This window comes from Branchiostoma floridae, unplaced genomic scaffold, assembly GCF_000003815.2.
Source record: "Branchiostoma floridae strain S238N-H82 unplaced genomic scaffold, Bfl_VNyyK Sc7u5tJ_218, whole genome shotgun sequence".
NCBI classification, from domain to species: domain Eukaryota; kingdom Metazoa; phylum Chordata; class Leptocardii; order Amphioxiformes; family Branchiostomatidae; genus Branchiostoma; species Branchiostoma floridae.
Genome location: NW_023365791.1, coordinates 256,708 through 282,058, shown reverse-complemented (window position 1 = coordinate 282,058; position 25,351 = coordinate 256,708). Strand labels below are relative to the sequence as shown.

At 40.0% G+C, this 25,351-nt stretch overlaps 2 protein-coding genes across 2 annotated transcripts in view; both read left to right on the top strand.

The window, feature by feature from the left end:
* The window catches only part of LOC118408586, a 9,289-nt gene extending 3,573 nt beyond the window's left edge, over positions 1-5,716 (top strand). Inside the window, exons 4-11 of the mRNA XM_035809397.1 lie at positions 324-350; positions 1,091-1,114; positions 1,828-2,004; positions 2,603-2,771; positions 3,112-3,213; positions 4,042-4,160; positions 4,704-4,733; positions 5,121-5,716. Coding sequence (XP_035665290.1) covers positions 324-350; positions 1,091-1,114; positions 1,828-2,004; positions 2,603-2,771; positions 3,112-3,213; positions 4,042-4,160; positions 4,704-4,733; positions 5,121-5,479 — 1,007 coding nt within the window. The 3' untranslated portion in view covers positions 5,480-5,716. The remainder of the gene's footprint in view (positions 1-323; positions 351-1,090; positions 1,115-1,827; positions 2,005-2,602; positions 2,772-3,111; positions 3,214-4,041; positions 4,161-4,703; positions 4,734-5,120) is intronic.
* A 2,298-nt stretch (positions 5,717-8,014) lies between these two features.
* The window catches only part of LOC118408589, a 28,747-nt gene continuing 11,410 nt past the window's right edge, over positions 8,015-25,351 (top strand). The window contains exons 1-22 of the mRNA XM_035809401.1: positions 8,015-8,101; positions 8,389-9,094; positions 9,634-9,723; positions 10,104-10,213; positions 10,903-11,099; positions 11,830-11,967; positions 12,332-12,411; positions 13,233-13,398; positions 14,171-14,377; positions 15,157-15,318; positions 16,032-16,139; positions 16,793-17,051; positions 17,579-17,731; positions 18,179-18,269; positions 18,563-18,683; positions 20,240-20,394; positions 20,813-20,863; positions 21,324-21,406; positions 21,554-21,619; positions 22,209-22,350; positions 23,962-24,143; positions 24,890-25,039. Of these exons, the coding sequence (XP_035665294.1) occupies positions 8,710-9,094; positions 9,634-9,723; positions 10,104-10,213; positions 10,903-11,099; positions 11,830-11,967; positions 12,332-12,411; positions 13,233-13,398; positions 14,171-14,377; positions 15,157-15,318; positions 16,032-16,139; positions 16,793-17,051; positions 17,579-17,731; positions 18,179-18,269; positions 18,563-18,683; positions 20,240-20,394; positions 20,813-20,863; positions 21,324-21,406; positions 21,554-21,619; positions 22,209-22,350; positions 23,962-24,143; positions 24,890-25,039 (3,096 nt within the window). The 5' untranslated portion in view covers positions 8,015-8,101; positions 8,389-8,709. The remainder of the gene's footprint in view (positions 8,102-8,388; positions 9,095-9,633; positions 9,724-10,103; positions 10,214-10,902; positions 11,100-11,829; positions 11,968-12,331; positions 12,412-13,232; positions 13,399-14,170; positions 14,378-15,156; positions 15,319-16,031; positions 16,140-16,792; positions 17,052-17,578; positions 17,732-18,178; positions 18,270-18,562; positions 18,684-20,239; positions 20,395-20,812; positions 20,864-21,323; positions 21,407-21,553; positions 21,620-22,208; positions 22,351-23,961; positions 24,144-24,889; positions 25,040-25,351) is intronic.

Below are 25,351 nucleotides of genomic sequence, written 5' to 3'. Positions count from 1 at the left end.
CTCATTGCATTGGGGCACTGGTGTGGCACTGCGGGGTTCGTTCACAATGACACTGTTGTTATTTTCGCCGATTTTTTATGTTTTAGATATTGGGTAGTAAGTAAATGTATGACTTAGAAGACAACAAAATACTAAAGAAAATTCGTTCTTTATATCTGAAATTCGTTGAGTAATCTTTGAACCCCGCAGTACCGTACTGGTGCTCCAAGTGTAGTGAGATACCACCTTTACCCTTGTAGATCATGCGTTTATCAATTCATGATCAGTTTCCAAGTCTTCATCTATGGAAAGGACATATTAATTAAACGGTATTCTCTTTACAGGAGCTGGGGATCAACCCGAATGTCTCGGTGAGCTTTTTTAAAATTCATAGTTGATATATTGATGATAATCGAGCATTTGAAACTTCCCTCTACATGTATATGAAAAGTCGAACATTGAAGATATGTATCGCTAACACGAAAATGCGACAAACATTAGAATGGTAGGTTTTGAGTATTTTCGGACTTTTCCATGTTTTTCTCTGATTGAGGCACTGTAAATGTATTTAATTTCGCGGTACCGGAAATGGACTTTTCGCGGTGGTTTTAATTTCGCGGTGTCACCATGCACTGTAATATCTTACTGTTATGGGAAAATGTTCGCGGTGGTTTTAAATTCGCGGTGAAGCGGCCGCCGCGAAATCCGCGAACATTAAACCACCGCGAAAGTTTCTGTATTTACAGTATGTCGTCAAAACGGGCCCTGGGAGGTCAAAAACGCATCGCGTCTCCCAACATCTGCTTGGAGATTAGCGTTTTCGCCCATACTATTCCTTTACAATGTAGTTCCACAACATCGTTCTGTTGATATAGTCTGCAATAAGGCGTTGGCATTTACTTTTTCATATAGTTCGAAGAATAATTTGTCTTGTTCAGATATACAAGTACCTATACCGATGGAAAGTGTTTAAAGTATTTCTATACTACTGTTATGGACAATTCGGTCATATGTATAGTGTAAAGATGTAAAGAGCAAAGTATTATGTTTTATATCATGATTCGTTATGAAAATTAGCTCTGACTGCCTGCGTTGGTTTTTGAATCTTTAGCAGAAAGATCCGTCTTTACACAAGGTGAGTGGGATTTTAACAGTTTTGTAAACGTTCAAACGTATCAGGTAGCTGAATAGTCAATGACTAAGGAAAGGTAGTGGATGGTATCTACACAGTTGCTTGAGTAACTGTTATCTTCCGTATCTTATGACCTACTAGATGTCTTTCATCGACGTGACCTGAAATTCGTTTTGGCATAAGTATTTTTGCGGGAACTGATACGTATGTGGTCTAGGGACACCCTGCCCAACGTCATCTATACCAACACTATCGAAATCTTGAAAGCGTAAGCGTCACCATCCATGTGAGATATAGGACATATGCCATTCATTGTTTATCACTTGTTGTTGCCGTTGTTGATGTGGGTTGCTACCGTATATTACATGGCGTTCAACACTTTGCCGTATACCATTGTCAGGAAATTTCCCTCGAGTAAATCGGGTCTACCCCTAATCCTTATCCTAACCCTAAAAAAAACGTTACCCTAGCCCTAAACCTGAATCTACCCCTACCCCTACCCCTACCCCTAATCCTAACTCTAACCCTAATCCTTACTCTAACCCTAAACCTGAAACTAACCCTAAACCTGAATCTAACCCTAACCCTAACCCTAACCCTAAACCTAAACCTAACCCTAACCTTAAGATTTACCTTTCCCTTAACCTAACCTTAACCTAACACTAACATGGGAGTGTCACAACGTAGGGTTGTCCGTCCCCGTTGTTCTTTTCCAGACCCTGCCCGAATCCGACCAGACGGGCGCTGCGGGCCAGACTTCCCCGTTGAAGGAGGGGTTCCGGGAGAGTGTGACGCTACAGGACGGACGCCATGTTGTTCTGCTGACGGACAGTGTGGCAGTTCCGAACTCCACTGTGACTGTCCGGGATGTATCGACTACAGTCTGCTCATAGGTAGACACATGTTTGCTAACTGATTTTCATGTTTACCTTAACAGAAGGGCAACATACTGTTTTGCTAAGTTGCTTCCTCAGAGTGTTCACTCTCTTCCGTTCCGAACAAATAAGATTAATGACCGGGCCACCAGACGGCTACAACCAGTAAAGGAACAGCCATCCCGTGGAGGAGGGAGAGAGAGAGGGAGGGAGAGAGAGGGAGGGAGAGAGAGGGGGAGAGAGGGAGGGAGGGAGAGGAGAGGAGGGAGAGAGAGAGGGAGAGAAAGAGAGGGAGGGAGAGAGAGAGGGAGAGAAAGAGAGGGAGAGAGGGGGGAGAGAGAGAGGGAGAGAGAGGGAGGGAGAGAGAGGGAGAGAAAGAGAGAGAGGGAGAGAGGGATGGAGGGAGAGAGAGAGAGACCGTGTACAGGTAAAGATTATGTATTTGCTTTTGCTGTCAAATGTTACCTTCTTATTTTTCTGTATACCTTTTGCTATTTTTTCCTGGTTCTAAGTATTGTCCATGAATATTCTGTTCAAGGAAGTACTTTTTATCCAGATCATGGTGGTCAAAATTATCATAGAGAGACAATTTTCGTCAACTTTTCTTGTATTGCAGTTCCGGACTGTCCGCCAGGGTACCACAAGTTGAGGGACACGTGCTATGGAGTGAAGCAGGCCTTGGTGAATTACACAATGGCAGAGAGCGCATGCGCAGAGGACGGGGGAACGCTAGCCATGCCCAAACACATGGAAACCGACTTCTTTCTCATAGGACTCATGATAAGGTGTGCTGCAATGTTAGATGAAAGTGTTATCGTGTAGTAATTCTAGTGTTATCGTGACAAAGTAGTTTGTAGTCATATTCAAAACATCAAACGGGAGTGAAGGGAATTATTAGATAGCCGTTGTTTTATGGCTGCCATGGACATGGCTAAAATCTAATCATCATTCTTTTTAGTTAGTCAAGGCTGTCTAATAGCCAATCAATATCAAATTATTCAAATAACAGACCCATGATTAGCCCATACAAGTAAATTAATATTATTATGACTATTATTATCAAAATTTTCAGTCAATTTTCAGTCAATGCGTCCTTATGGCAACGATGCATTTTGTTTTTGTCAGGGCGGCACCAGAAGACGACTTCTGGATCGGAATAGACAACCGTCACCTGGAGTACCACACGTTCGCTGACGGCACCATGTTGGCCGACTGTGCCTTCGTGAAGTAAATCTCCTTATATATATACTGTAGTTACCAACCTCTACCAAGTATCTGTAGCGAACACTAGTGATGCTTCTCCTGCCTTATAGATGTATCTCAAAATGCGTTTAGCGCTTTGTCTGTCCGTCTGTTTGTCTTTCAGTCTGCCTGTCTGTCGGTTTAACTACCTACCTGCCTACCTTCCTGCCTGCCTGTTGTTTGCCCGTCTGTCTTTCTGTCTGTGTGCCTGCCTGCCTTTCTGTGTGCCTGCCTGCCTGTCTGTGTGCAAGCCTGTCCGTGTGCATGTCTACCTACCTATCTGCCTGCCTACCTACCTACCTACCTGCCTGCCTGTTGTTTGTCCGTCTGTCGTCGAATTCCTGCCTGTATGATTGCCAGTTTGTCTATATGGCTGCCTAGCTGCCTGTCAGTGTGCCTGCCTGTCCGCGTGTGCCTGTCTGTCTACCTACCTACCTAGCTGCCTACAGTACCTGAGTATGACTGACTGTTTGTCCGTCTGTCTTCCTGCCTGTTTGATTGCCACATTGTATATGTGTGTGCCTGCCTGTCTGTGTGTCCGTCTGTCTGTATGCCTACCTGCATGGATGTCTTTCAGTCTTTCAGTATATTTGTCTGCCAGTCTGTCTGTCTGTTTGCCTGTTTTTAGATCCGATAACTAGGTTTTGAATATGTGGGTCAACGTAAAAAATAATTTCTACCCACAAACTGAACCGAAGCCAAAATATACCAATGTTGAACTCATACTATTTTGATATGCGCCCAAATGTGACAGTCTGATGTGGAATGAATTAAATAAAAAGTTATTACGGTGCGTCCGTTTTTTGTATCTAGGTGGTCGGAGACAGCTCAGGCGGACAGTCCTCAGAAGTGCATCATGTACGACCGTGAATCTGGCTACTTTTGGAGTGACAGGAGCTGCACTGAGGAAAGAAAGTACCTGTGTCAAATCGGTGAGTGTTAACGTTACTTTGTTTATGTTATTTTAAGAATTCTCAGTTTGAATAAAAATACGAATTGGATTCGTGTTACTCTTGACTTCCATGCAAGTACCATGCAAAACATACAGGTATGACTAAAAAGAGAACAAAACACACAGAGCGTAAATAAAAGGATTCGTTATTATCGATATCGATGAAATTCGCTGAGCGCTTATCAAATCGCTAAGCTGTAGCAAGGTCGCCAATCTAGCGCAACTTCGGTGAGATGTACGAAGGACAACATTCAAAGTAGTACCAGGTGAAACTTATAGCATTTGTGAAATATTTTGGCATACTTTTAAAATTAGAAAAAAATGCAACTCTATTAAATCTTTAAATGAATCGCCACCTTACGCAGATATTAGATTTTGTTTCATTTTCAATAATTATGGAAACGAGATAAGGTGAAATCTTGTTAAAATCAACTCACGGCCATATGTGGATCGAATTATATTTCAAAACTCTGCAGTCTGTTTTTGATATCATCATTCAACTTTTGTTGTATCATCCTTTTAGGTCCAGGAATTACGGAAGATTGTCCGACTGGTAAGAATCTTATTTGACAACTTACTCAGTATTGCTACTATTAATATCAGCCTAAAATTGTTGTACTGGCGTCCGTTGACGATTTAGCATTATTTAGTAGTATTCGATCAGTCTTTCATCAGAATTGATATTTGAAAATCATGTAGTTAAAGGTACGTACTAGACAACTAAGCTAGAACGTTAGAGAGACTCTTTAAATCGAATTTCTTCGTAACCGACTGAGCCCCTATAGTATGCAATAAATAATACGTTATCTCTTTCACAGATCTAGAGAAATAAATTCTGGGAGAAATACTTTCACAGAAAAAAAATACAGGTAAAATACAATATCTAACTTAATTTTTATTGCAGTATGTACCTTAAATTGACTTTTATCTCCATGATAAGTCCCCACAACGACACGCCGCATTCCAACCTCGGATCCGCCATCTTGGACAACCCGACCACCTGTTGTAGAGACAACTCAAGGTCAAGGTGCAAGTACAGTCCCCGTCTGGACCTGGCCTCGTCTCGGCAGCACCCCACCACCACCGCCGCCGCCTCCTCCCAGTAACACGTTCATCCCGCTCACCATGCCTGGACAAGGTGGCCAGGCAGGCGCACAGGAGCAAGATGCCGGCGGCACCGGAGCCGTGGTGGGAGGGTCGGTTGGGACAGTAGCTACGGTAGGGGTGGGGGTCGGCGTGGGAGTCCTTGCTTACAAGAAGTTTATGCTGGCCAAGGTAGCTCCCATCGTAGCAGCGTAAAGCTACTGGCTTGTTGTGATTGATGTAATTTTAGGGCGTTGCTGTTTAGATTCGTAACGTATTTTTCAGGTGTTTGTCGTGCAAACTTCGTGTACCTTTTGCTGACATGTGATTTGTGAGGAAACCTGTAAAAAGTGTCAAGAAGTTTTGATATCACTCCTTTGATGCACTTGTGACGTAGATGTACAACGATTGTTTTCACAATAATACCATACAGAGGATTGGACAATAAAACTAACGAGATCAAACATGTCTTTTTTTTTCATTTCATTCAAACTTTTAGACATTTGTAAATCATGTGTTATCATCAACGTTAACGGCCCATTATGTAAATGATTTCATCTGTATCAAAATGTAACGAGGAAGCCACCCACCTTATTCATTTGTGTAGCACCCAAAGTGTCCCTATAAACTTTAACATTCGTCTTCAAAGTCCCGGCATTTGGCCCTTGAAATGACGAAAGTCCTGGTACCAATTGTGCCCGAATTTGAATAAAAGAACTCAGATATACCATTCAAGTCCACAACAACCGCTGCATCCATCTACTACAAGTGGTATCCAAGTATATGAAGCTATGGAAAGCAAATGCGATTCTCAATACTATGTAAGAAAGCGACACGTCGGTCACAGTGTTTTGATCTGTCCACCATGTTGGACCCCTTTTTTCATGTAGCGGAAATGACAGAACGGAACAAGCTGAATGACACAAAGGAAAAAATTATTGATAGTATCACTTCCATTCAGTTTTCTCCCTAAACGCAATAAGTTTTGAATCATGACATCAAATAATAAATATTCTAAGTATTGTTATGCACGGAAAAGATGTGACAATGTTAGCAATTTAGATTAGCTTACAAATGCAAAATAAAAGTATAACGATGCAAATAAATGACAGACATACAGCCTTTCTCTAATTGGTTGATTTTCTAATTACCATGCTATCATTGGTTGAGCTGTAAATACTGTTAGGGGCTCCCAAAATAGCCAGGATTCTTAGTAGTCAATGTCGACGACCCCGTGGTGTTCAGCTCTAAATCGCTAGATGGGGCGAGTACACGTAAACACATTGATTCGTTTCAGGTTTCACGGTTAGTTGACCGTAGCGTCTTACGTTTCTTCCCTTTGTGCTGGGATTTTCCAAAGTTTGACTCCACCAGCGTATTTCAGAGTTAACTTTCTGTTACTTGCATCAAGAGCAAACGCCACAGGTATCCAGCCGAACGCAAAGGAAAGTAGAAATTTAGTAGAAATTAGTTCCCTAAGAAAAATATCAACAAAAGTGTTTGGCTGGCGTTAATTTGTGGGAGGGGGGGTAATTTTGGCACTTTTCCAGAAGATATTTAGTAGAAGTCTAGCAAGAATAATTCATGATATTAAGGGTGAGGTCCATTGCCAGCTTTTAGCAACTCTCGGACATTTAACGTGTTACCTGATTCGTTAATAGTCTTAGGGCATTATTATTATAACCAGACTGTGTATATTCAAATTATTAAAGTGTAATTGATTAAAGTAATTTGTTATACTAACACTAAGCTTTTCGTTTTTGCGTTGTATAAGAATTTTAAGTAAGAAAAGCAGAATATATTTTGTCAGAGCCAGACAGAGGGATTGCATCTTAAATTTTACCATCACCAACTTTTTAATAATCTCTCTTGACTTGACACTTAAGTTTAACCAAGGAGCTTGATAAAAGCTCCTTGGTTTAACATTTAATGTTATTCCTCACTTCAAAACCTCTAAATTTCAACAGTCTAGCTAGGACAAAAGAAAAGAACAGCTAAATGGGTCCTAAATTAAACACTACTATTAAAATGACATTACGGTTATTGATAATTATTATCATTTTGTTTTTCATATTTTCCAAGGCAATGACTTCTTGCCAACATTTTCCTAACGTTTCATTGTACATGCATCCAGGTTTGGACATAAAAGTGCCAAAATCTCTACCGTGTTGCTAAGTACGTGATCTGTAAATGGAAGGAATGTTTGCTTCTGAATCAAGAGGAATCTTGGAGTAAACGTTGATCGTTATTGATTACTGAGCACATACCGATGTGTTGACACAACGTCTCCGAAAACAATGTGCCACCGGGAGATAACAAGAAGAATGAGCTGTTTAAAAACTCGTCGAAAATCCTCAACGACTGTTTGCATAGTGACTGCGGTTTGCTCACGCGGTTCTTTTGTGCAAGTCTGTGAGTGGTTATTTTTCTGTTAGCCGGCGTTTCTGCGGACGAGAAAAATCACTTAATGAGCGGACGGCAACCGGTGCTAGACTTCCCATGTGTTGACTGTGCGTTTAGGGGTCACTGTTTATGAGTAGGTGGGGGGAGGAAACAATGCCGGCACCAGCAACTGTTCATGTCATGGTGACTTGTTGTGAATGGGTCGAGTCTGCCGCGGTTGGACAAGGGTTAATCATGCCTCCCTAGGCCTGAACTCCAAAGACTCTGCAACTGATCCAAGTGGGGGAGCCAAGCAGACTAGTCGTCACCACTATTAACTGACTGTTAAAGGTTGGAGAAACCCTTGGCGAAAATGGTTAAAGTGGTCGTGTCTGCTTTGATTGATCCGGCAAGTGAGAAGAGATCAATGTACCTGTCTGGGGGTCTCGATTTCAGGTGAGCTTTCATACCTGATATTTATACAGGTGACGTAGCCCATAGTGCGGGCGAAAGAATAGGCACTGTTGACTCAACACCCGGTGCTGAGTTTATTTGTGTATCATCCATACATCCATGGCACCACAACGGCGCTTATACCGAGGTGAGGCAATAGGGTTTTATGAGTGTACACAAGCGTTGAGACTGTGTGTTTGAACGAATTATCCTGAGATGACAGCCCCTTTGTGAAGCTGTTCTGTACGTGTGGTATTGACAGGTGTGTTTGTTTGCTTTTTTGTTCGCAGGTGGGAGTGGGACACGGTGTGACTTGGCAACTGGCAAGCCTGCATGAGTTTTTTTTCAACGTCTGACATTATATAGCTATTATTGTATGGTCAGTCAATGTACTGTGGGTATCACAAACCACCAACCGTTTAGGATAAAGCAAACGTAACGATGTGCTTTCTCAACTGACTGCCAGTCGCTGTAGAATCAAACAAGACAGTGAAGATGGAAGAGCCATAGAGTCTGACATACATTTCATCTGTCAGTCACCTCCACAACCAGGAAGCTCAGAAAAAAGAGAATATCACGATGCTGTAAAGGTTTGCACTTCAACACTGTTGATGGCGGCAGATGTACAACCACCTTTCGCGTCCCGTTCCAAGGTCAGGTTCGAGGGCCTCAGCGTACACAGTAGCAGCAGGGAGAACACGGAGTGCAACGTCATCGACAGTGACCTCGACAGCCTGACTTCTGCCTTGTCAGAACTGGAGAAAGAATTTCACGACGAGAAGAAAAATGAAGAAGATATCTCAGCAGTTGAGAGAGAACAGGTGTCATCAGACAAAGGTTTGGTTCAAGAGGAAGAAAACACAGGAAGACAGTTAGTGGTTACACCTGTATCTGAGGGTACCACTGGAAGGACCCTGGTACAAACGGCCATCCCGTATGGATTTCAGCACAGACAGATGTATGAACACAACAAGAAGCTGACTGATGTAATTGATGGTACGTATAAGTGCTAACCAATAATCTACACATTTTTTTAAGGGAATGCCTCAAGTACATTCACCGATCTTCGAAGAATTCAAAATTCATAACAGTAACAGTTTAGTACTCCTTTTGCAAATGAATGTCCCACAAGTAACATCATAACCTGGGTCATTTGCAGTTTAAAGATATCATATTGTGCTAATTACTCTTTGAAAAAAAGTACCTCTGTCAACCATGTGGAACAACACTGAGACTGTTTTCTAAACTATTTTGGTTAACTGTAACCAAAGAAGAAACTTGATATACTGTAAATGTACATTGTAAGTCATTCTGTGTGATAAGCCGAGATTGGGGGTATAAAACCAGCCTCATGACAAATTATTACAGTAACGTTAGCCTTTTTTGACCTACAATTTTTTCTTTGATGTGTATCTTTGGAATGAAACATTAGGATCAAAAGTCATACAAAATTTGCCTTGTGGATGAAAAAAACTGACTCATGACCTGAATATCTAGTACTATATAATATTAATATATACTTCCCTTTTTTCCAGTGGCCTTCAATGGGCGGCTGCGGATGTTCAGTATCCTGGACACACGGGGCATCACGTGCTGGTACAGTGATGTCATCGTGGGACATCCTGGTTTGTAACATTCTATTCCATACAAATATAATTGATAAAATTCACATGCCTGAAATATTATTCATTTCTTTTAAATTTGATTTTGTCAAAGTTGTTCATAACCAGAACAGCAGAATCAGGAAATATGTGGTTTACAACGTTGAAAATCTTTTATTTTGTAGTAGCAGTCAAAAATATGAAAATACTGTCAAGTTTTAGTCCGTCAATTTGCAATAAAAATAGATAATCAAAAATGATTAATAATGCTTTAAAATAATCCTTCCTATACAACAATAAATAACTCTCAGACCATTTTTTTTCTCAAATTGTATTTAGAATATTCACACATTACTTGAAAACATTTGTTTGTAATTGCATGTTTTTATCCTTTATCCTTACAGTTGTCCGTAGCCTTCATTACCCAAAGTACATGTTCAATGTCATCAAGAAGATCGCCTTCTCCAAGAAGTACAACGTTTACTTCACCCTGGGAAAAGACTTCTCCCTAAAGGTGAGATCTTACAAGTTACTCAATCTAAATTATCCCTGGACCCTCTTGATTCACTCAAATCAAGAATTAATCTGTCTATCAAGACCTCTGTTGCATTAAGGTGACTGCAATGTCACTCACTCACTCAGTCTCTGCAGTTTATCTTCTGTTGTTCCCCGTCAAGCAATGGTTTAGACATGCTTGTTCTGTAAAAAGATGTGGACGCTTGATGGCAGCTCTCCAGCTGTGTTGTCTTTAGGAGGGCCTGCAATCTCTCTTTTCCATAAGGTGCATGCAGGTCTTTATGATTTTCCATAATTCGTAAGGATTCCCTAAAGCTATTTTATTTCACATAATTTTTAGTGATGATGAGAAATTCACCGTAAAACGTAACCTGTGCATTTCACGTAAAGCGTAATTGAGCCTACAAATTTCAGGTAAAGAATTATTGAGCCTAAAATTGTCCCGTAAAGCCGAGTGTAGTCTACCATAAATTTTGCCCCTAAAAATACAGCAAATGGCGTTTCAGAAGGTCAAGACTTCAAAATATTGCCAAACCTCCTTTTGCCCGCAAAAATCTTTTTTGCTAAGAGAAATATTGTAAGGACCCCTATGCAGATGCCCCTTTAGGGTTGGCTTGGCACTGTGTAGGTTAAGAAAATGACATTTCATGAAATGAAACTGATGTGTTCTTCATATATATACAACAGGTGTACAACAAGAACTTTGATGAGACATGCAAAGTAGAGAACCATGACCTGAAGTCTGTGCTGTTCATGCTGTGGAACCCCGGGAGGGACGAGCTGATCACCGGGGGGGTGGGGGGCACCAAGGTGTGGCAGTTCACCAAGAGGTTGGAGATGATGGCAGACATACGACCCATGTCCAACTACAGGCTGGTGCTGAAGTAAGCAGAGTTCATATCAAACGCTGTTCAGTAAATATAGTTGCGGTAAGCGTGGTATAATTTCAGTCAAAGCAGAAGTGGGAGGCACCGCACCATCGCCTTGTTGGTGGGCAGAACTTAGTGCCCGGTTTCTGACAAATAATTGCAATCAATGAACATGTAAAGCAGGGTATGTATTTTTTGACAGGGTTTCTACTGTGTTTGTTGCATGCAAAACAGGTGCATGCATGCTTATGACAAAAACGAAATTAAGAAGAAAGCAGCTTGGGCACTCGTGGAGAGGGAGCTTGTATTACATGCCAACTAATAAGACCCTTCTAAAATGTCTGCTAGTGCAGAGTCCCATGTCTTATACATACCCTGCTCTACACGTGCATCCTGCCCACCATCAATGTAATGCTATGCAGTGGCTCTCTCCCTAGGCCTCCCAAAACAATTAACTATACTTGGTGAGTGTAGTCTTCAACAAAGAATAGCATAGCATTTTTCTTTGGCCATTTCTGTCCCAAGTTGGGGCTGTTGCTGATGGAGGTGTGTTGAAATAGAATAGGGGCTTCTATATATATATATATCATGTATATACCTGGTTCTATTTGTTTGATATGGCCTTGATCAGGATCAGTCCATTACAAAACAGCTTTGAAAAGCTGGAAAAATGAACTTAAAAATGAATGGCTGCATCCATTAAATCTATAAATGTGTGTTACTGTTTTATTTTATGTTCTTGCAGACATGAGTGGCCAAATGTGGGAGGCAGCTGGGCCCGTTATGTGCAGCTGGACCTGAACATGCAGCATCTATACTGCTGTACTGAGACAGATCTGTACTGTTACAGCACTGAGGGACAGCTGCTGTACAAGATCCTCAGGTAAGTTCTGCTGTGCTTAAATCTGTTCTGCTGTACTGAGACAAACCTGTAGTGTTACAACTGCTGTTCTATAGTACAACTGTACTATCATCTGAGTACTGCTGAACTGAGACAGACCTGTCCTAACAGCACAAAAGAACAGCTGCTAAACAATATCCTTTGAAACCATAGCTGTCTAACGTTGGCATGCTGTATTTGTGTTGCTGTGCAGGGAAGCTGTTCCTGGAAAGAGCCTCAGTCACAGGTGACATTGGAAAACAAAGTCTTGAAGAGTAATGTTAACAGATACATTGTAACTTATATTTCTATTATTGAGCTTTGTCTTTGAGTATAAAAGACAATGATTTCTTTCCTGTTTTTGCAGAGCCCACAAGACCTTCATCACAGGTTGCCAGTTCTCCCAGCATGCCAAGCTGCTGGTCACCAGTAGTCATGACTTTGAAGGTAGCACAAATTAAATGTCCTCTGATTTATTTTAGCATTGATTCCCATTTCAAAAATTACACATTGCTTAGCATGTATTATGGTCAGGCAAAGCTCCCTAGCTGGTAGACTTTATATAGTTATATGTATGCTTGTGCTCTTGTACTGAGTTGAAAAGGTTGGTTTAAAAGGAATCTGCTAAGGAGAGGACATACCATGCTGTCCTTGGTGCTGAAGTGCATTCAAAGACCTGTGCTGAAACTTTGACCAATGAATAGTTCCTTCCACTAGGCTTTACATACTTGTATACTTCAGTTGTACAGCAAGCTTTTATTCAAAAGTAAGATGCTAGATGAAAAACATGCTAACCTGCCCTTGGTGCTGAAATACTATCTAAACCTTAACATCAACTCTCATCATTCTATTTGGTGCAATAATACCGCCACATCAAAGAAATATTACAAGTATAGAGGCTTTCTCAAAATTATCTTTAACATGATCAAAGAGCATATATATACTGTACCTCAGGATTACTGATGCTCATGGTACATCTCTTAAAGTCACTTTAAATACATTTTTCTTATAAGGCAGTATTATCGACACAGTGGAAATTTGGTTCCAACATGCTTCTTTCCTTATTGAAGATCGACTTTTACTTGAACAAGTAGTTCAAGGACAGGTTCGGGTCCGGACCTGTACCTAAACTCGTGTACCTGTACCTGTACCTGTACCTAAAATTTGTTTAGGTGTAACCTAGGTGTAACCATATTTTGATCTCTTTTTGAGTTGTATTTCTTACCAAGTAACCAAAAGCAGTGAAAGACAAATTTCTGCATTTCCAGTTAAGGTATGGAGCATCAAGGGCGGACTTGTTCACGTGTTCCGTGGTCACTCCCGCAGTGTGACCCAGCTGGTGCTCCACCCCGCAACATCCGCACTCGTCCTGACCTCCTCACTGGACGGCACGGTCAAGATGTGGTCACTGGACACCATGGACATTGTCTACAGGTAAGAGTGCCTAGCTAGTAGTCTTAAATTTGATGTTATCTTGATTTGTGAGTAGCTACATTCAAGAATGCTTAAAGAGAAGCAGAATTATTTTCTGAAGAAACAAAAACTATTATTGTACATTTCTGCCCGACTCAGCAAAGTAAAGGCCACAACAAATACAAACATACATTTGTATACATGTGAAAGTATCATTTAGATACTAGATAAATATATCCTAGCATAGAAATTCTGCTTCTTCTCCTTGGGAATAACAAAAATGTAGGATTTGATGGGTTTAGCTTAACATCAACTCTCATAATACCACAAGATGTGCCATAATGCTGCCACATCAAAAAACATTGTTATCAAGCTAATGTCCATGTCCCGGCAGTGTCCGTGTTTGAATCCTTGTCATTTTCGTAACCCCAATAATTTCTGTTCCCCAAATTGTGTCCATACCCCAAAAAGTGTCCGCACCCCAGTAGTGTCTGTACCCCCAGTAATGTCCATACCCCCTGTAGTGTACATACCCCCTGTAGTGTCTATACTACAGGCCTGCAAGGAAACTTAAAGCATACATCTGAGACAGCAAATGACTATGAAGTCGTCACAAAATACTACAAATGTATGTTGCTAGTTAATGATAAAATTTCATATCTCTGTCATTACTGCAGTGGTTGCCAAGAAATATAATCGAAAGACAATAGAAATTAATCATTTACCCTACTAAGGTCTGTTATTAACATGTATTTCACGCAGTGTGTAACAATCCAATCCTCACCTTCCTTAGCCTGAGCCTGCACAAAGAAGGTATCCAGTGGATGGGACTGACCAATGACAACCTGCTGTACTGCGCCTCCCCGCGACGCATCAGCACCTGGTACCTCAACCACGTGGTCGACTTCTGGGCCCACGCTCGCTGCCGGGCACGTTCACTCACCGTCGTCCCCGCAACAGGGAAGAGCAAGAGGGTCATGCTCGTGGGAGATGACTCCAGGTAGAACTGATTACAAGTTTAACCTCTGTATTGCACTTGCAAAGTAGATATTTGGGTAGAAAGTAGGAATGCTTCCTGATCTCCTTTTTTGTTTGTTTTTTGATAGTGATCAACCCTAAGGCTTCCTGAGTAAGTGTCTGCAGATGTTAAGGAAAAGTACTGTCAGAAAAAAAAAAAGCTGGATCAGAAAATGTTACGATTTCTACCCCAAAATCTGCTTGGAAATTACTGTGACAGTCATAGGACTGTTGCCATAGTATTTGATTTGGACTTCATCCAGGAAATAGTTCATCTGTAGTACACAAAATCATATGTAAACATATTGTCACAGTGCAAGATTAAAAATCATTAACAAGTTTCATTTTTTTGTGTATTTATACTGCTGTATGTTCCAGACATAATAATACTAATGGTGGATTTTAGCTGCTACAAAAAAAGGATGAGGGTTCTAAAGACAAATGGCACACACTTTGTCACTTCCATGCATTTTCATTGTCAAGACAACAGTAATGATTCAAATTTATTGCCTAAGTTGCTTTAGATACAGAAAATAAGCAAGTAAGGTCCACCTATTGCTTTGCTGATTTCCTGAATTTATTTTTGACACTTTTGATTAAATTTTGTTGATAAAGGTTAGACATCCAGGTAGTAAGATAACCAAATAGCAATTACTCCAGCAACTGGACATGATTTTTGAAACGGTCAGAAGTTTCAGGTAGAATCCACTACTTTTTGTCAGTGACACTGAGTGACTTTTTGATGTGTTTGATATTTTTTAGTGTACGCCTGTTCTCTCGGAAGGAGCGTAAGAACCTGTCCACGGTGCTGCCTCCCCCGTCCATCTCCCCATTCCAACAGGTGGAGTGTGTGGCGTACAGCAGAACCCACAACATGGCCTTCCTGCTCATCAACCCATGGGAGATATGGGCATACACCACCAAGTAAGGCTGTTGGGATCTATAGAAGTTATATTGAATGGGAAAGTAAATGATGATTAGGCCTAGGGAAAATGTTTTGTATCCTGTTTCATTCTTCAAGCTAACACTGTAATGTACCTTACCTGACTTTACTGCTTATTATTAATAAGTGCTTTCTTACACCAAATATATATTTTAGTGTACCTTCCCTGACCTTAGTGCTGAAGTACTTTCTTACACTAAATATATATCATAGTGTACCTTCCCTGACCTTAGTTTTGAAGTGCTTTCTTCCATCAAAAATTATACTGTACCTTCCCTGACCTTGGTGCTGAAGTATCTTCTTGTTCCAAATACTATAATGTAGCATCCCTGGCCTCTGTGCTCAAGTGTTGTCCTCCACCAAAGACAATAATGTGTATTCCCCTGTACTGTTGAGCCACACTTATTTCTATGAATGACATCCTCTAGAGACCCCAAAACTAATGCAGGAGGGAAAAAAATTAAAACACAAGCCGGCACAAATTGGCCGTTTTATTCCAGGATCTTTTTTTGGAAAGCAGGCCAGAAGTAATGTGTGCACAGATGTCATCCATAAAATCAAGCCAGTGTGGCCTTAATGGTAAAAATTAATGTTTCTCTAGCCTTGGTACTGAATTCCTCTATCAACACTATTATATAAGGGACTTTCTTTGTCCTTGGCACTGAACAACCATTTTTCCACCTACTGTCCACAGGAGTGACCCAGCCTGTCGCCACCTTGTGTGGGACATAGCTGAGATACAGGAGGAGTACGTCACCAAGGCTAAAGAAGCAGCTGCAGACATAGAGAAAAGACAACTCAGGTATATATTACTCCTTACTTTCAGAAGCTTATTATATAATAAGAGGAAATGCTCTGAACATCATTGTGCATTTTGTGGCATACAACGGCATACAACACACATAAGAATGGGAGAAATTTAAGGAACAAAAACTATAGGCATGGATATTAGTACACTACATGTAATATGCTGACTTGCTTATCATAAAACCTACATGCTGCAAGTTATGTTTATTGTCATAGGTGTATGAGATGAAAATTTGTCATTTGGCACAAAAACATGCATCTCTTCAGAATTAAACATTTCTCATAAGCCAAAAAGCAGTTACTTAAGCAACTGGATATGATTTTGGAAACGGTCAGACATTTCAGATAGTATCCACTATCGTTTGTCAGTGACACTGAAGTGATCTTGAAGAAACTGGTCTTTTATACCCTAATTATGAATGAAGACAATTTTAGATGTCCAATAGGAGATAGAATAGACATTGTCAGACAAAGTCAAGCTGAATCAGTTAACTCCTGTTGTTTTAGTTTTCAAAATCATATCCAGTTGCTTGAGTAACTGCTAATTGGTATATCTTATTACCTGGATGTCTAATCTTCATCAATGCATTTCTAAGAAGGATTATGATTATTCATTGTGAGTGTTTTTTGACACACATTTTGCTCCAGACCATCCAACCGCGCTGCCCTGCGGAAACTCCAGCAGACAGAGAAGGCCACGTACAACGGTTGGGGCCACCAGGACGTGGTGCCGTGTACCAGTCTGGGCACCCTGCAGGCCGGCGTGGAGTACTGGACGGAGAACGGGCGCTGCTGCCCGCGGGCCGAGGCCTTCCTCCTTATGGGGATGCAGGACGGACGTGTGCTGTTCATGGATGTACTACAGCCGGGGGTCAAACATCTGGAGCTACAGGCTAACAAGGATGAGGTAGGTTTCCCGGTGTAACAGTCATTGTTTAACCATTCGGGTGATGATATCATCTAGTGTACTAATTGATAAGTTTTCATAATCTTGTAAAAGGTACTTTCGTAGTCAAAATATTTCATTCACTTGAAATGCAAATTCTTTGTAGTGTCATACAGAATAGATGTGCATTATACTTATTTTGGGGATTTCATTTATCAAAAAAAGTGTTTTGTATACAAGACAACATATACAATGTGGTTCAGTCAAAACTAAGTGACCAAAGCCAAATTCTTAGTTAGTGCATTGCTCAAAAAGAACTCAGCTAGCCCAAATCAGGTCTTGATGGCAGACAAAATGAAACCTGACAAAAAAAAAGATTCGATAAAAAGCTTTAAAAATGTCTGAAACCATCCAGAGCCTATCCTTTGCTTGAAGTACATGTACATGACATACTGATATACAGTTTTCAAGAGTAATATAAGCCAGTGCTGTTTTTTTGTTGCTTTTTTTGGTAAAGTTTGATCTACAGTAAACGTTGTTTCTTGTAGATCATAGAGGTGTACCATGACACAGAGCACAACTGCCTTGTGACCAGAACCAGACAACAGGACACAGACATTCTACAGTTCTTCTGTCTACCTGAACTCTCGCTGATACACATGGCCAAGATAGGCACTGATGTCATATCATATGCACGGATCGTGAGTCAAACTTTCTTGTCCTTACGTGTGCCAGAATATAAGGTTGTGTTCATATATATAGATTATAAAGTTTCATATTATTGTGTCCAAAGACAGATTGTATGCAATGGTCATTACTGTGATGCTACGTTGACCAAATAGAACTAGACAAATTTTGACAGCTGGAACAATTTTGAATACCAAAATCGAGATGTGCATGTTCTGGGTAACAATTTCGCTACCCCTTTTGATGATTCTAGCCTTTATGTGGTATTTATACATGCCAAAATAGTAATGTTGTTATTGAGCCCAACATCTGTTAACTACAAAGTGTTGCTACCAAACATATTAGTTACCTTTCAATATTGACTATAGATGTTTTACCTGGCGGTAATTTCTAAATTACATTAATTTTGTTGCAGTGATCTATAGATTGTAAATGATGCATTTTCTCAAATATTTCTATAGGGCTCCTCACTTCTATGTGGGTGCAGCAGTGGACAATTGGACCTTATCACTCTAACAGAACATAACGAAGAGTCTACAATACTGGAGGAAGGTAAGTCTGAGCTTATGTCAAATTATCTTAAAGAAATGGTGACAACTTTGACTTCTTCTGCTGTGAAAGTCTTTAAAATCCATATACAGAAAATAGGTCTGGAGAAAAATTGACATTTCCTTAAAAGATTTTATTGGTGCTTCATGAAGATGGTAAATGACAGTATGGGATGTAAAGAGACTGATTGCAGCTGCAGAGTGTCCAGACCACTGCTGCAGCAGGACACAGTGGACTACTATTGCTAGCTACTTATTGAAAATTCCTCACTGAGTAGACTTGATGTTATTTCCCAGGAGACAATGAGAGCCAGACCTCGTCAGAAGGTTCAGAAAGCCGCAGACTGAAGGCAGAACACAGCAGTGCCGTCCTGTCTGTGGATGCCTGTCATAACATGGGCATCTTCTGCACATGCAGGTTAGGATTCTGTTGTTTTTAATCCTTTAATCCATTTTCTTTAGCATTGATAAAGTACAAGAAACTGTACCTGATGACTTGCTTTAATCAATACACAAATTTTACTGTCTGGCATTAAAAATCTGTACTTTCTGTGTTGTGTTGAAAATTCATGACATCAAGTTCAACATTGCCATTTGGAAATATATCATTATATAAGGATTACCCTCAGGCTATTTCCAACTGTTAATTGTACAGTGCATAACCCATTTATCAAAGTCAGTCTGAATAGTATTACACAAAACCCCCAAAGACTAGAAAAAGACATTATTAGACCCAATTTCTGTCTGTAAATTGCAAATCAAACTCTTTGGAGGGAGTGATTTTGTACATTGAAGTTGAACTTTGATGAATTTAACCAACTGTTATGGAACTGCACATAACACTAAATGAATTGTGCAATATCTTGCACCTGTTATGCAAATATTCACAACTAGAGTTCGGCGACCTCATACCTCCATGAAAATTTAGAGCTTTCGTAAATTTCATGCAATTGACCAACACATTAACATAATTTATGCATGGTGTTGTTCATCATCGACTAACGTACACATGTCACAATTATAAAATTCCCATCATCAATCATAAAGCGGTTTTGAATTTTTACATAAATTATGCAAATAAGTTCCTCATTACCATATTTGGTATCTGCTTATATTCTACCTATCATAATTAACATGTGTTACATGTATTGAGGTCAAGTTATTGAAAACAATGGAACTATAAATTTCCTCATTAATTATGCAAATTAAGTCCTCATTTGCATAACATGTATATCATTATGAACATCTTTGCCTAAGCTACCTGCATGCCTAAAATGCAGGCAATCCGTCGTTCCTTTCTGCAGTTATCCTCTTTGGAGTGTCTTGACAAAAACGCCCCTGCAGTTCCACAATTAAATGTTAGGGGACTGAAACTTGCCCCACTTTGTCATGACGCTAAAAGCTATCTACCACTTAAATGTCACGACCATATCACGTCCGTGACAAGAGATACATTGAAAAAACTGCTATGATAAAATGTTCTCATTAATTATGCAAATGTACTCCTATTTTGCATAATTAGTATTTTATCTTGTACAACATTGTCTAAGGTACCTACATACCAAAAATCATGAAAATCCGTTGTTCCCTTCTTGAGTTATCCTCGTCAGAAGTTTTTGACAATAATGCCCCTGCTATCCCAAAACTAGACGCTAGGGGGCCCAAACTTATGTCATTTCTTCCTGAGCACAAGAGCTGTCTAATACTAAAAAATCGTGACCATAGCATGTTCAGAACTCCAAGATAGCAAAACCGGAAGTTGCGCTGCAGTACCAAGGGGAGTTGCTAGAGGGTCCAAAATCTAATCATTTTCAGCTTTCGTCAGACACTACCAACACACTAACTATGAAACCAATCCGCCCAACCGTTCATGAGTTATTTCGTTTACACACACACAGACAGACAGACAAACGCGGGGTAAAAAATATAACCTCCATGACATTTCATGGAGGTAATTAAACATTTACCTTTCAGTGGTGATGGAGCAGTGAAGATCTGGGACACCCAGAAGGTGCTGGTGACAGAGATCATGTTGGACGACTCCCTCAGCTGTGCCTGTTTCCTTAACAACAGGGCAGACTTACTGGTGGCTTATAAACATCACATCTTCACCATACCTCAAAGAAAAGGTAATACCAGTTCAGTTTATCTGTGGTGTAGGGTAAATTAAACCCCCTTTTTTTAAACAGGGTTAATTTTAGTCAACTGATGGTGGTTTGCAATTTTTGGCAACTGTCTGTCAACTTGATATCCTTAAAATACCTTGTTTTTAAACACAACGGATAATAAAAATATAGGTTAACTAACGGATAAAGGTGAGCTGATGCTAATACTACAACAGAATCTTGTTTTGCAATTAGAAATAGCCAAAACATCAGGAACATACAATGTATCTAAATGTGAATTACAATCAATATGATAATGGTAACTGTCGACAGGTGTAATAGATATTCTAAAATAACGTTGACAAAATGTAACATTCTGCATCTTATCATCCTTTGTAAGACATTTTTGATATCTCATTTTTAAGTTTCTTCCATTTTCCAGTGTGCCCGTCTTTAACTGTGCCAGAGGTTAGGGAAGAGGACTTGGAAACAGGTAACTGTTCATGTGATTGTTATTCCAATCTGAAAAGTGCTTGCTTGGTTGTTCAAGAGTCTTGTTCATCATAAGTGGCTCTTGAATATATACTGAGTTTTGTAGTGCAACAAATGTATCATAAGAAGGGCGTGGCCTGGCTGCAGTACTGGCATGGAATGATATGATGATGATCATTAAACTACTACATGTAGAGATCATGAGGATGTGAATTGGCGTTGATCAAGATTATGCATACTCCTTAAATCAGGTGCGGGTTTTGCAAGATCCTATAATGTATGTTAAAGATGAATGACACACCTATAGCAAGTACCTCAAGAAGTGCCTCTCAGCAAGAGGAAGAAGTGGTCCTTATTTGCCACTCACAGGTCTGTACAATACCTTTGTTTCAAAGACATTGAGAAATGGAAACCCTGACGCTTTGCACACATATGTTTATTTTGTCTCTCCTTTTTTCCAGAGTCCTTAATCTATGAGGACCCCAGCATGTTATATGATGGGGATGATGAGTTAGCGGAGCCAACCAACCTCAACACCTACTTGGTACGTCTATAAAGCTAAATAGAACAATTTAAGTTAACTGCAACATTTCATCATAGCATTTATAGTTTATTGTTTTTATTACCGTTGTCTAATAATTCTTGTTTTGTGTAATCTATGATGTACATGTTTTGTTGCATAATGTTACAGGTACCGTTTGAGAATCTGCAGGGGAAAATGAACAGGCCACTTACAGGGAAATATAGCATGACAGAGGTAAGTGTACAGTCTATAGTGTGCCTGTTACACCATGGACATTCAGATATGATTGATAGAATATAGAATATGAAGAAAAGGTAGCAATGGTCAGACATGAACAGTACAAGAATACAGTAGCAATGGTTAGATATGTTTTGTTTATCAATTTTCTATAGTTTTGATATATGTTACAATAACAAACATTTCTCCACAGGGGAAAAATCAATAATGTTGTTGTTATAATCATGATTGATATTGAAGGTTTTAAAAAGTAACACAGTGCGTACATGTATGATGGCACTCATCTCAGCTCAATAGCCCTGGACCACACAACTTTGGGTAGCCATGCTGGTAGGAGGGGCTTTGTTTACTCTTAGTAGTTTGTGTTCAACTACCATACTCTTTTTCAAATGCTGTGTGCCAAGCAGATAAAGCAGTAAGATGCATTTTTTTTTATGTATGACTTGGCCGGGGATTGAACTCACAGTCTAGCAAATGGAAAATTTAATATAATTTTCTACACACTATGTTGTGGTAAAGGTTTGCTCTCTTCTGATACTCATAGCTGTAAAATTCATTCTACAACCCCCCCTCCCCCATGCCACAGTTGGAGAGTGTCTCCAGTGACCTGTCCCTGGCCCCCACAGAGACGTACCTGTCCCCCTGTTCCACACCTCGAGCCTGGTCAGAGATAGACCTGGTGCTGTCCGCTGATGTTAGCACACAGGACCTCAAGGACAAGGAGAGGGGTACAGCACTTATCTATTTCAAAATTCAATAATTCTAAGCTCTTAATGTCTAATTATTTAGAAAAGCACCTATGAATTGCTCTTTCAAAAAAATTGTGGCTATAATTTTGATATTGAAAGAAATATTTGACTAGTATGCATTGGATACACCCAATCCCTTGATCTTGGAAGTTAAGCAACGTGCAGTTTGGTCAGTTCTTGGATGGGGGACCAACCAAGGATGACCAGATGCTGTTGCCCGACCAAGAATTCCACAAAATTGTCTTTTAAAGGGATGTAAAACAGGGGTCCCGTGCTCGAGGAGGCATATCAGCCTCATTACTCACACTTTGTGTACCAAATGGCTGCAAGTAATTATAATGAACAAGATGTATTGTATTTTACAGGAAAGCGTAAAGATGTTTCCTTGTGACATTGTTAGTCATCAATTTGACAGTTTGGAGGTTTGGGGAAAAAGTTCAATAGACACTAAAATTAAAAGTGGAAGTAAGGTTTATCTGATATCAGATTCATGTAGAACTAGAGTTCGGCGACCTCCTACCTCCATGAAAATTTAGAGCTTTTGTAAATTTCATGCAAATGACTACCATTTACATAATTTATGTATGGCGATGTTGACTAACGTACACATGTCACAATTATGAAATTCCCAATATTAGTCATTATGTGGATTTGCTATTTCTGTATATATTATGCAAATCAGTTCCTCATTTGCATATTTGGTATCTGCTTATCTCTCACCTATAATAAATTACATGTGTTACATTTACTTAAGTTCAGCTATTGAAAACAATGGAATTGTACAATTTCCTCATTAATTATGGAAATTAAGTCTTCATTTGCATAAAATGTATATCATTATAAACATCTTTGCCTAAGCTACCTGCATGCCAAAAATGATGGCAATCCATCATTCCTTTCTATAGTTATCCTCTTTGGAGTGTCTTGACAAAAACACCCCTGCAGTTCCAGAATTAAATGTTAGGGGGCTGAAACTTGCCCCACTTTGCCATGACGTTGAAAGCTATCTACCACCCAAATATCAAAACCATATCAAGTCCGGTACAAGAGATACATTAAAAAACTGCTATGATAGAATAAGCTCATTAATTATGCAAATGTAATATAATTTTGCATAATTTGCATTTTATCTTGTATAACATTGTCTAAGGTACCTACATACCAAAAATCATGAAAATCCATTGTTTCCTTCTTGAGTTATCCACTTCAGAAGTTTCTGACAAAAATGCCCCTGCTATCCCAAAACCAGACGCTAGGGGGCCCAAACTTATGTCACTTATTCCTGAGCACAAGAGCTATCTAACACCCAAAAATTGGGACCATATCTTGTTCAGAACACGAGATAGCAAAACCGGAAGTGGCGCTGCAGTAGCAAGGAAAGTTGCTAGGGGGCCCAAAATCTAATCACTTCTAGCTTTCGTCACACCACACCAACACACCAAATATGAAACTAATCCATCAAGCCGTTCTTGAGTTATCTTGTTGACAGACAGACAGACAGACACACACACAAACGCAGGGTAACATATAACCTCCATGACATTTCATGGAGGTAATTATTTTTTTGTTATTTGTCATATGCATATACAGCCTTGAGCCAAACTGGTTTCCACCGGTCTAACGACAGCAGACCGGAGACAGCGACAAAGGAGTTTAACTTCCCGCGGTACGGCAAGTCTCCCGGCCCCTCCCCACCTGGTACACCTGTCAAGTCTAAGGAGAAAGACATGACAGAAGAGCAGAAGGAACGAATCCAACAAGTTCTACAAAAGGTGATTGGACTAATCTGAACTGTGTCACACTCTTGTACATGTACTGTGTTATCAAATTTGAATGTAGGTCTGGCATACGTTGTAATCTGCATTTATTTGAATCAGATTTTTGAGCTCTTTATATCACACTCTTCAAAGAAAATTTGTAGCAGTTTGCACAAATATTTTCAAGTGTGTCTTTAAGTTTGAAATAGGGCAATTTTTTTTCAACACTTCTATCTGACCCTTACCTCCCTCATGACCTCAATGAAAAGTGGCCCACAGGCCAATTTGACCTTCTCATGAATTAATAAACTTCAAATGAACAAACAAATTTTTTTCAAATTTGCTAGGTGTGCAAAGATGTGTGATAGGTCATTCATTGTATTTATGTTGCTGCATTGCTTGCCTGCAAATGTTTTCTTACACTGAAAGGCCGATATACATGTACTGGCTAGTAGTATACAGATCAAGATACATTACAGATACAGAATACTGTAAATGCATTTAAGTTTGAGGGGGTTTAATTTCGCAGTAGAAGGAAAAGGACTTTTCGTGGTGGTTTTAAGTTCAACTGTAGCACTATGCACTGTAGTCTGTTGCTGCCATGCAAAAATGTTCACGGTGGTTTTAAAATCGCGGTGAAGCGGCCGAAACAAAAACTGGGAACATTAAACCACTGCAAAAGTTTCTGCATTTACAGTAATTGGTTTGAACATTCTAGCAAAGTAGACAAATGACATTGCTCTATTGTGTCCTTTCAACAGTGGGTGTCACAAACAGATGAACCAGATGATGAGTCAGTGTCATATGAAGACTTCATGATGCAGACAGAAGAGGAACCCCTGCCTAAGCCAAAGAAGAAACAACCAGCAAAGTCAAAAGCTAAAGCCAAGTCCAAGGATCCTCCAATCAAGGTACAATGCGTTTTTGTTTGAGATGCCCTTAGTACTGATTTGCCATCACCCATCAAGTTGATTCTATCTGTCTCTCTTTCAATATTTTCAAGTAGCAAGTGTTGAATTTTAATTTTCTAGCTATGTAGATAAAGTTTTGCTTGAGTGAGTAGCACTCGTCCATTCCTTTACCCCTGTCCTTGGTGCTGATCTGCTATCACTTTATTATCATATAGCCAGGCGCCGCGGACCAATCAGAAGGCCCCGTTACACGTTGGTTATGACGCCATAACACGTAGATTCAGGCCAGGCAGGTGGGTATCGCTCCCCTGA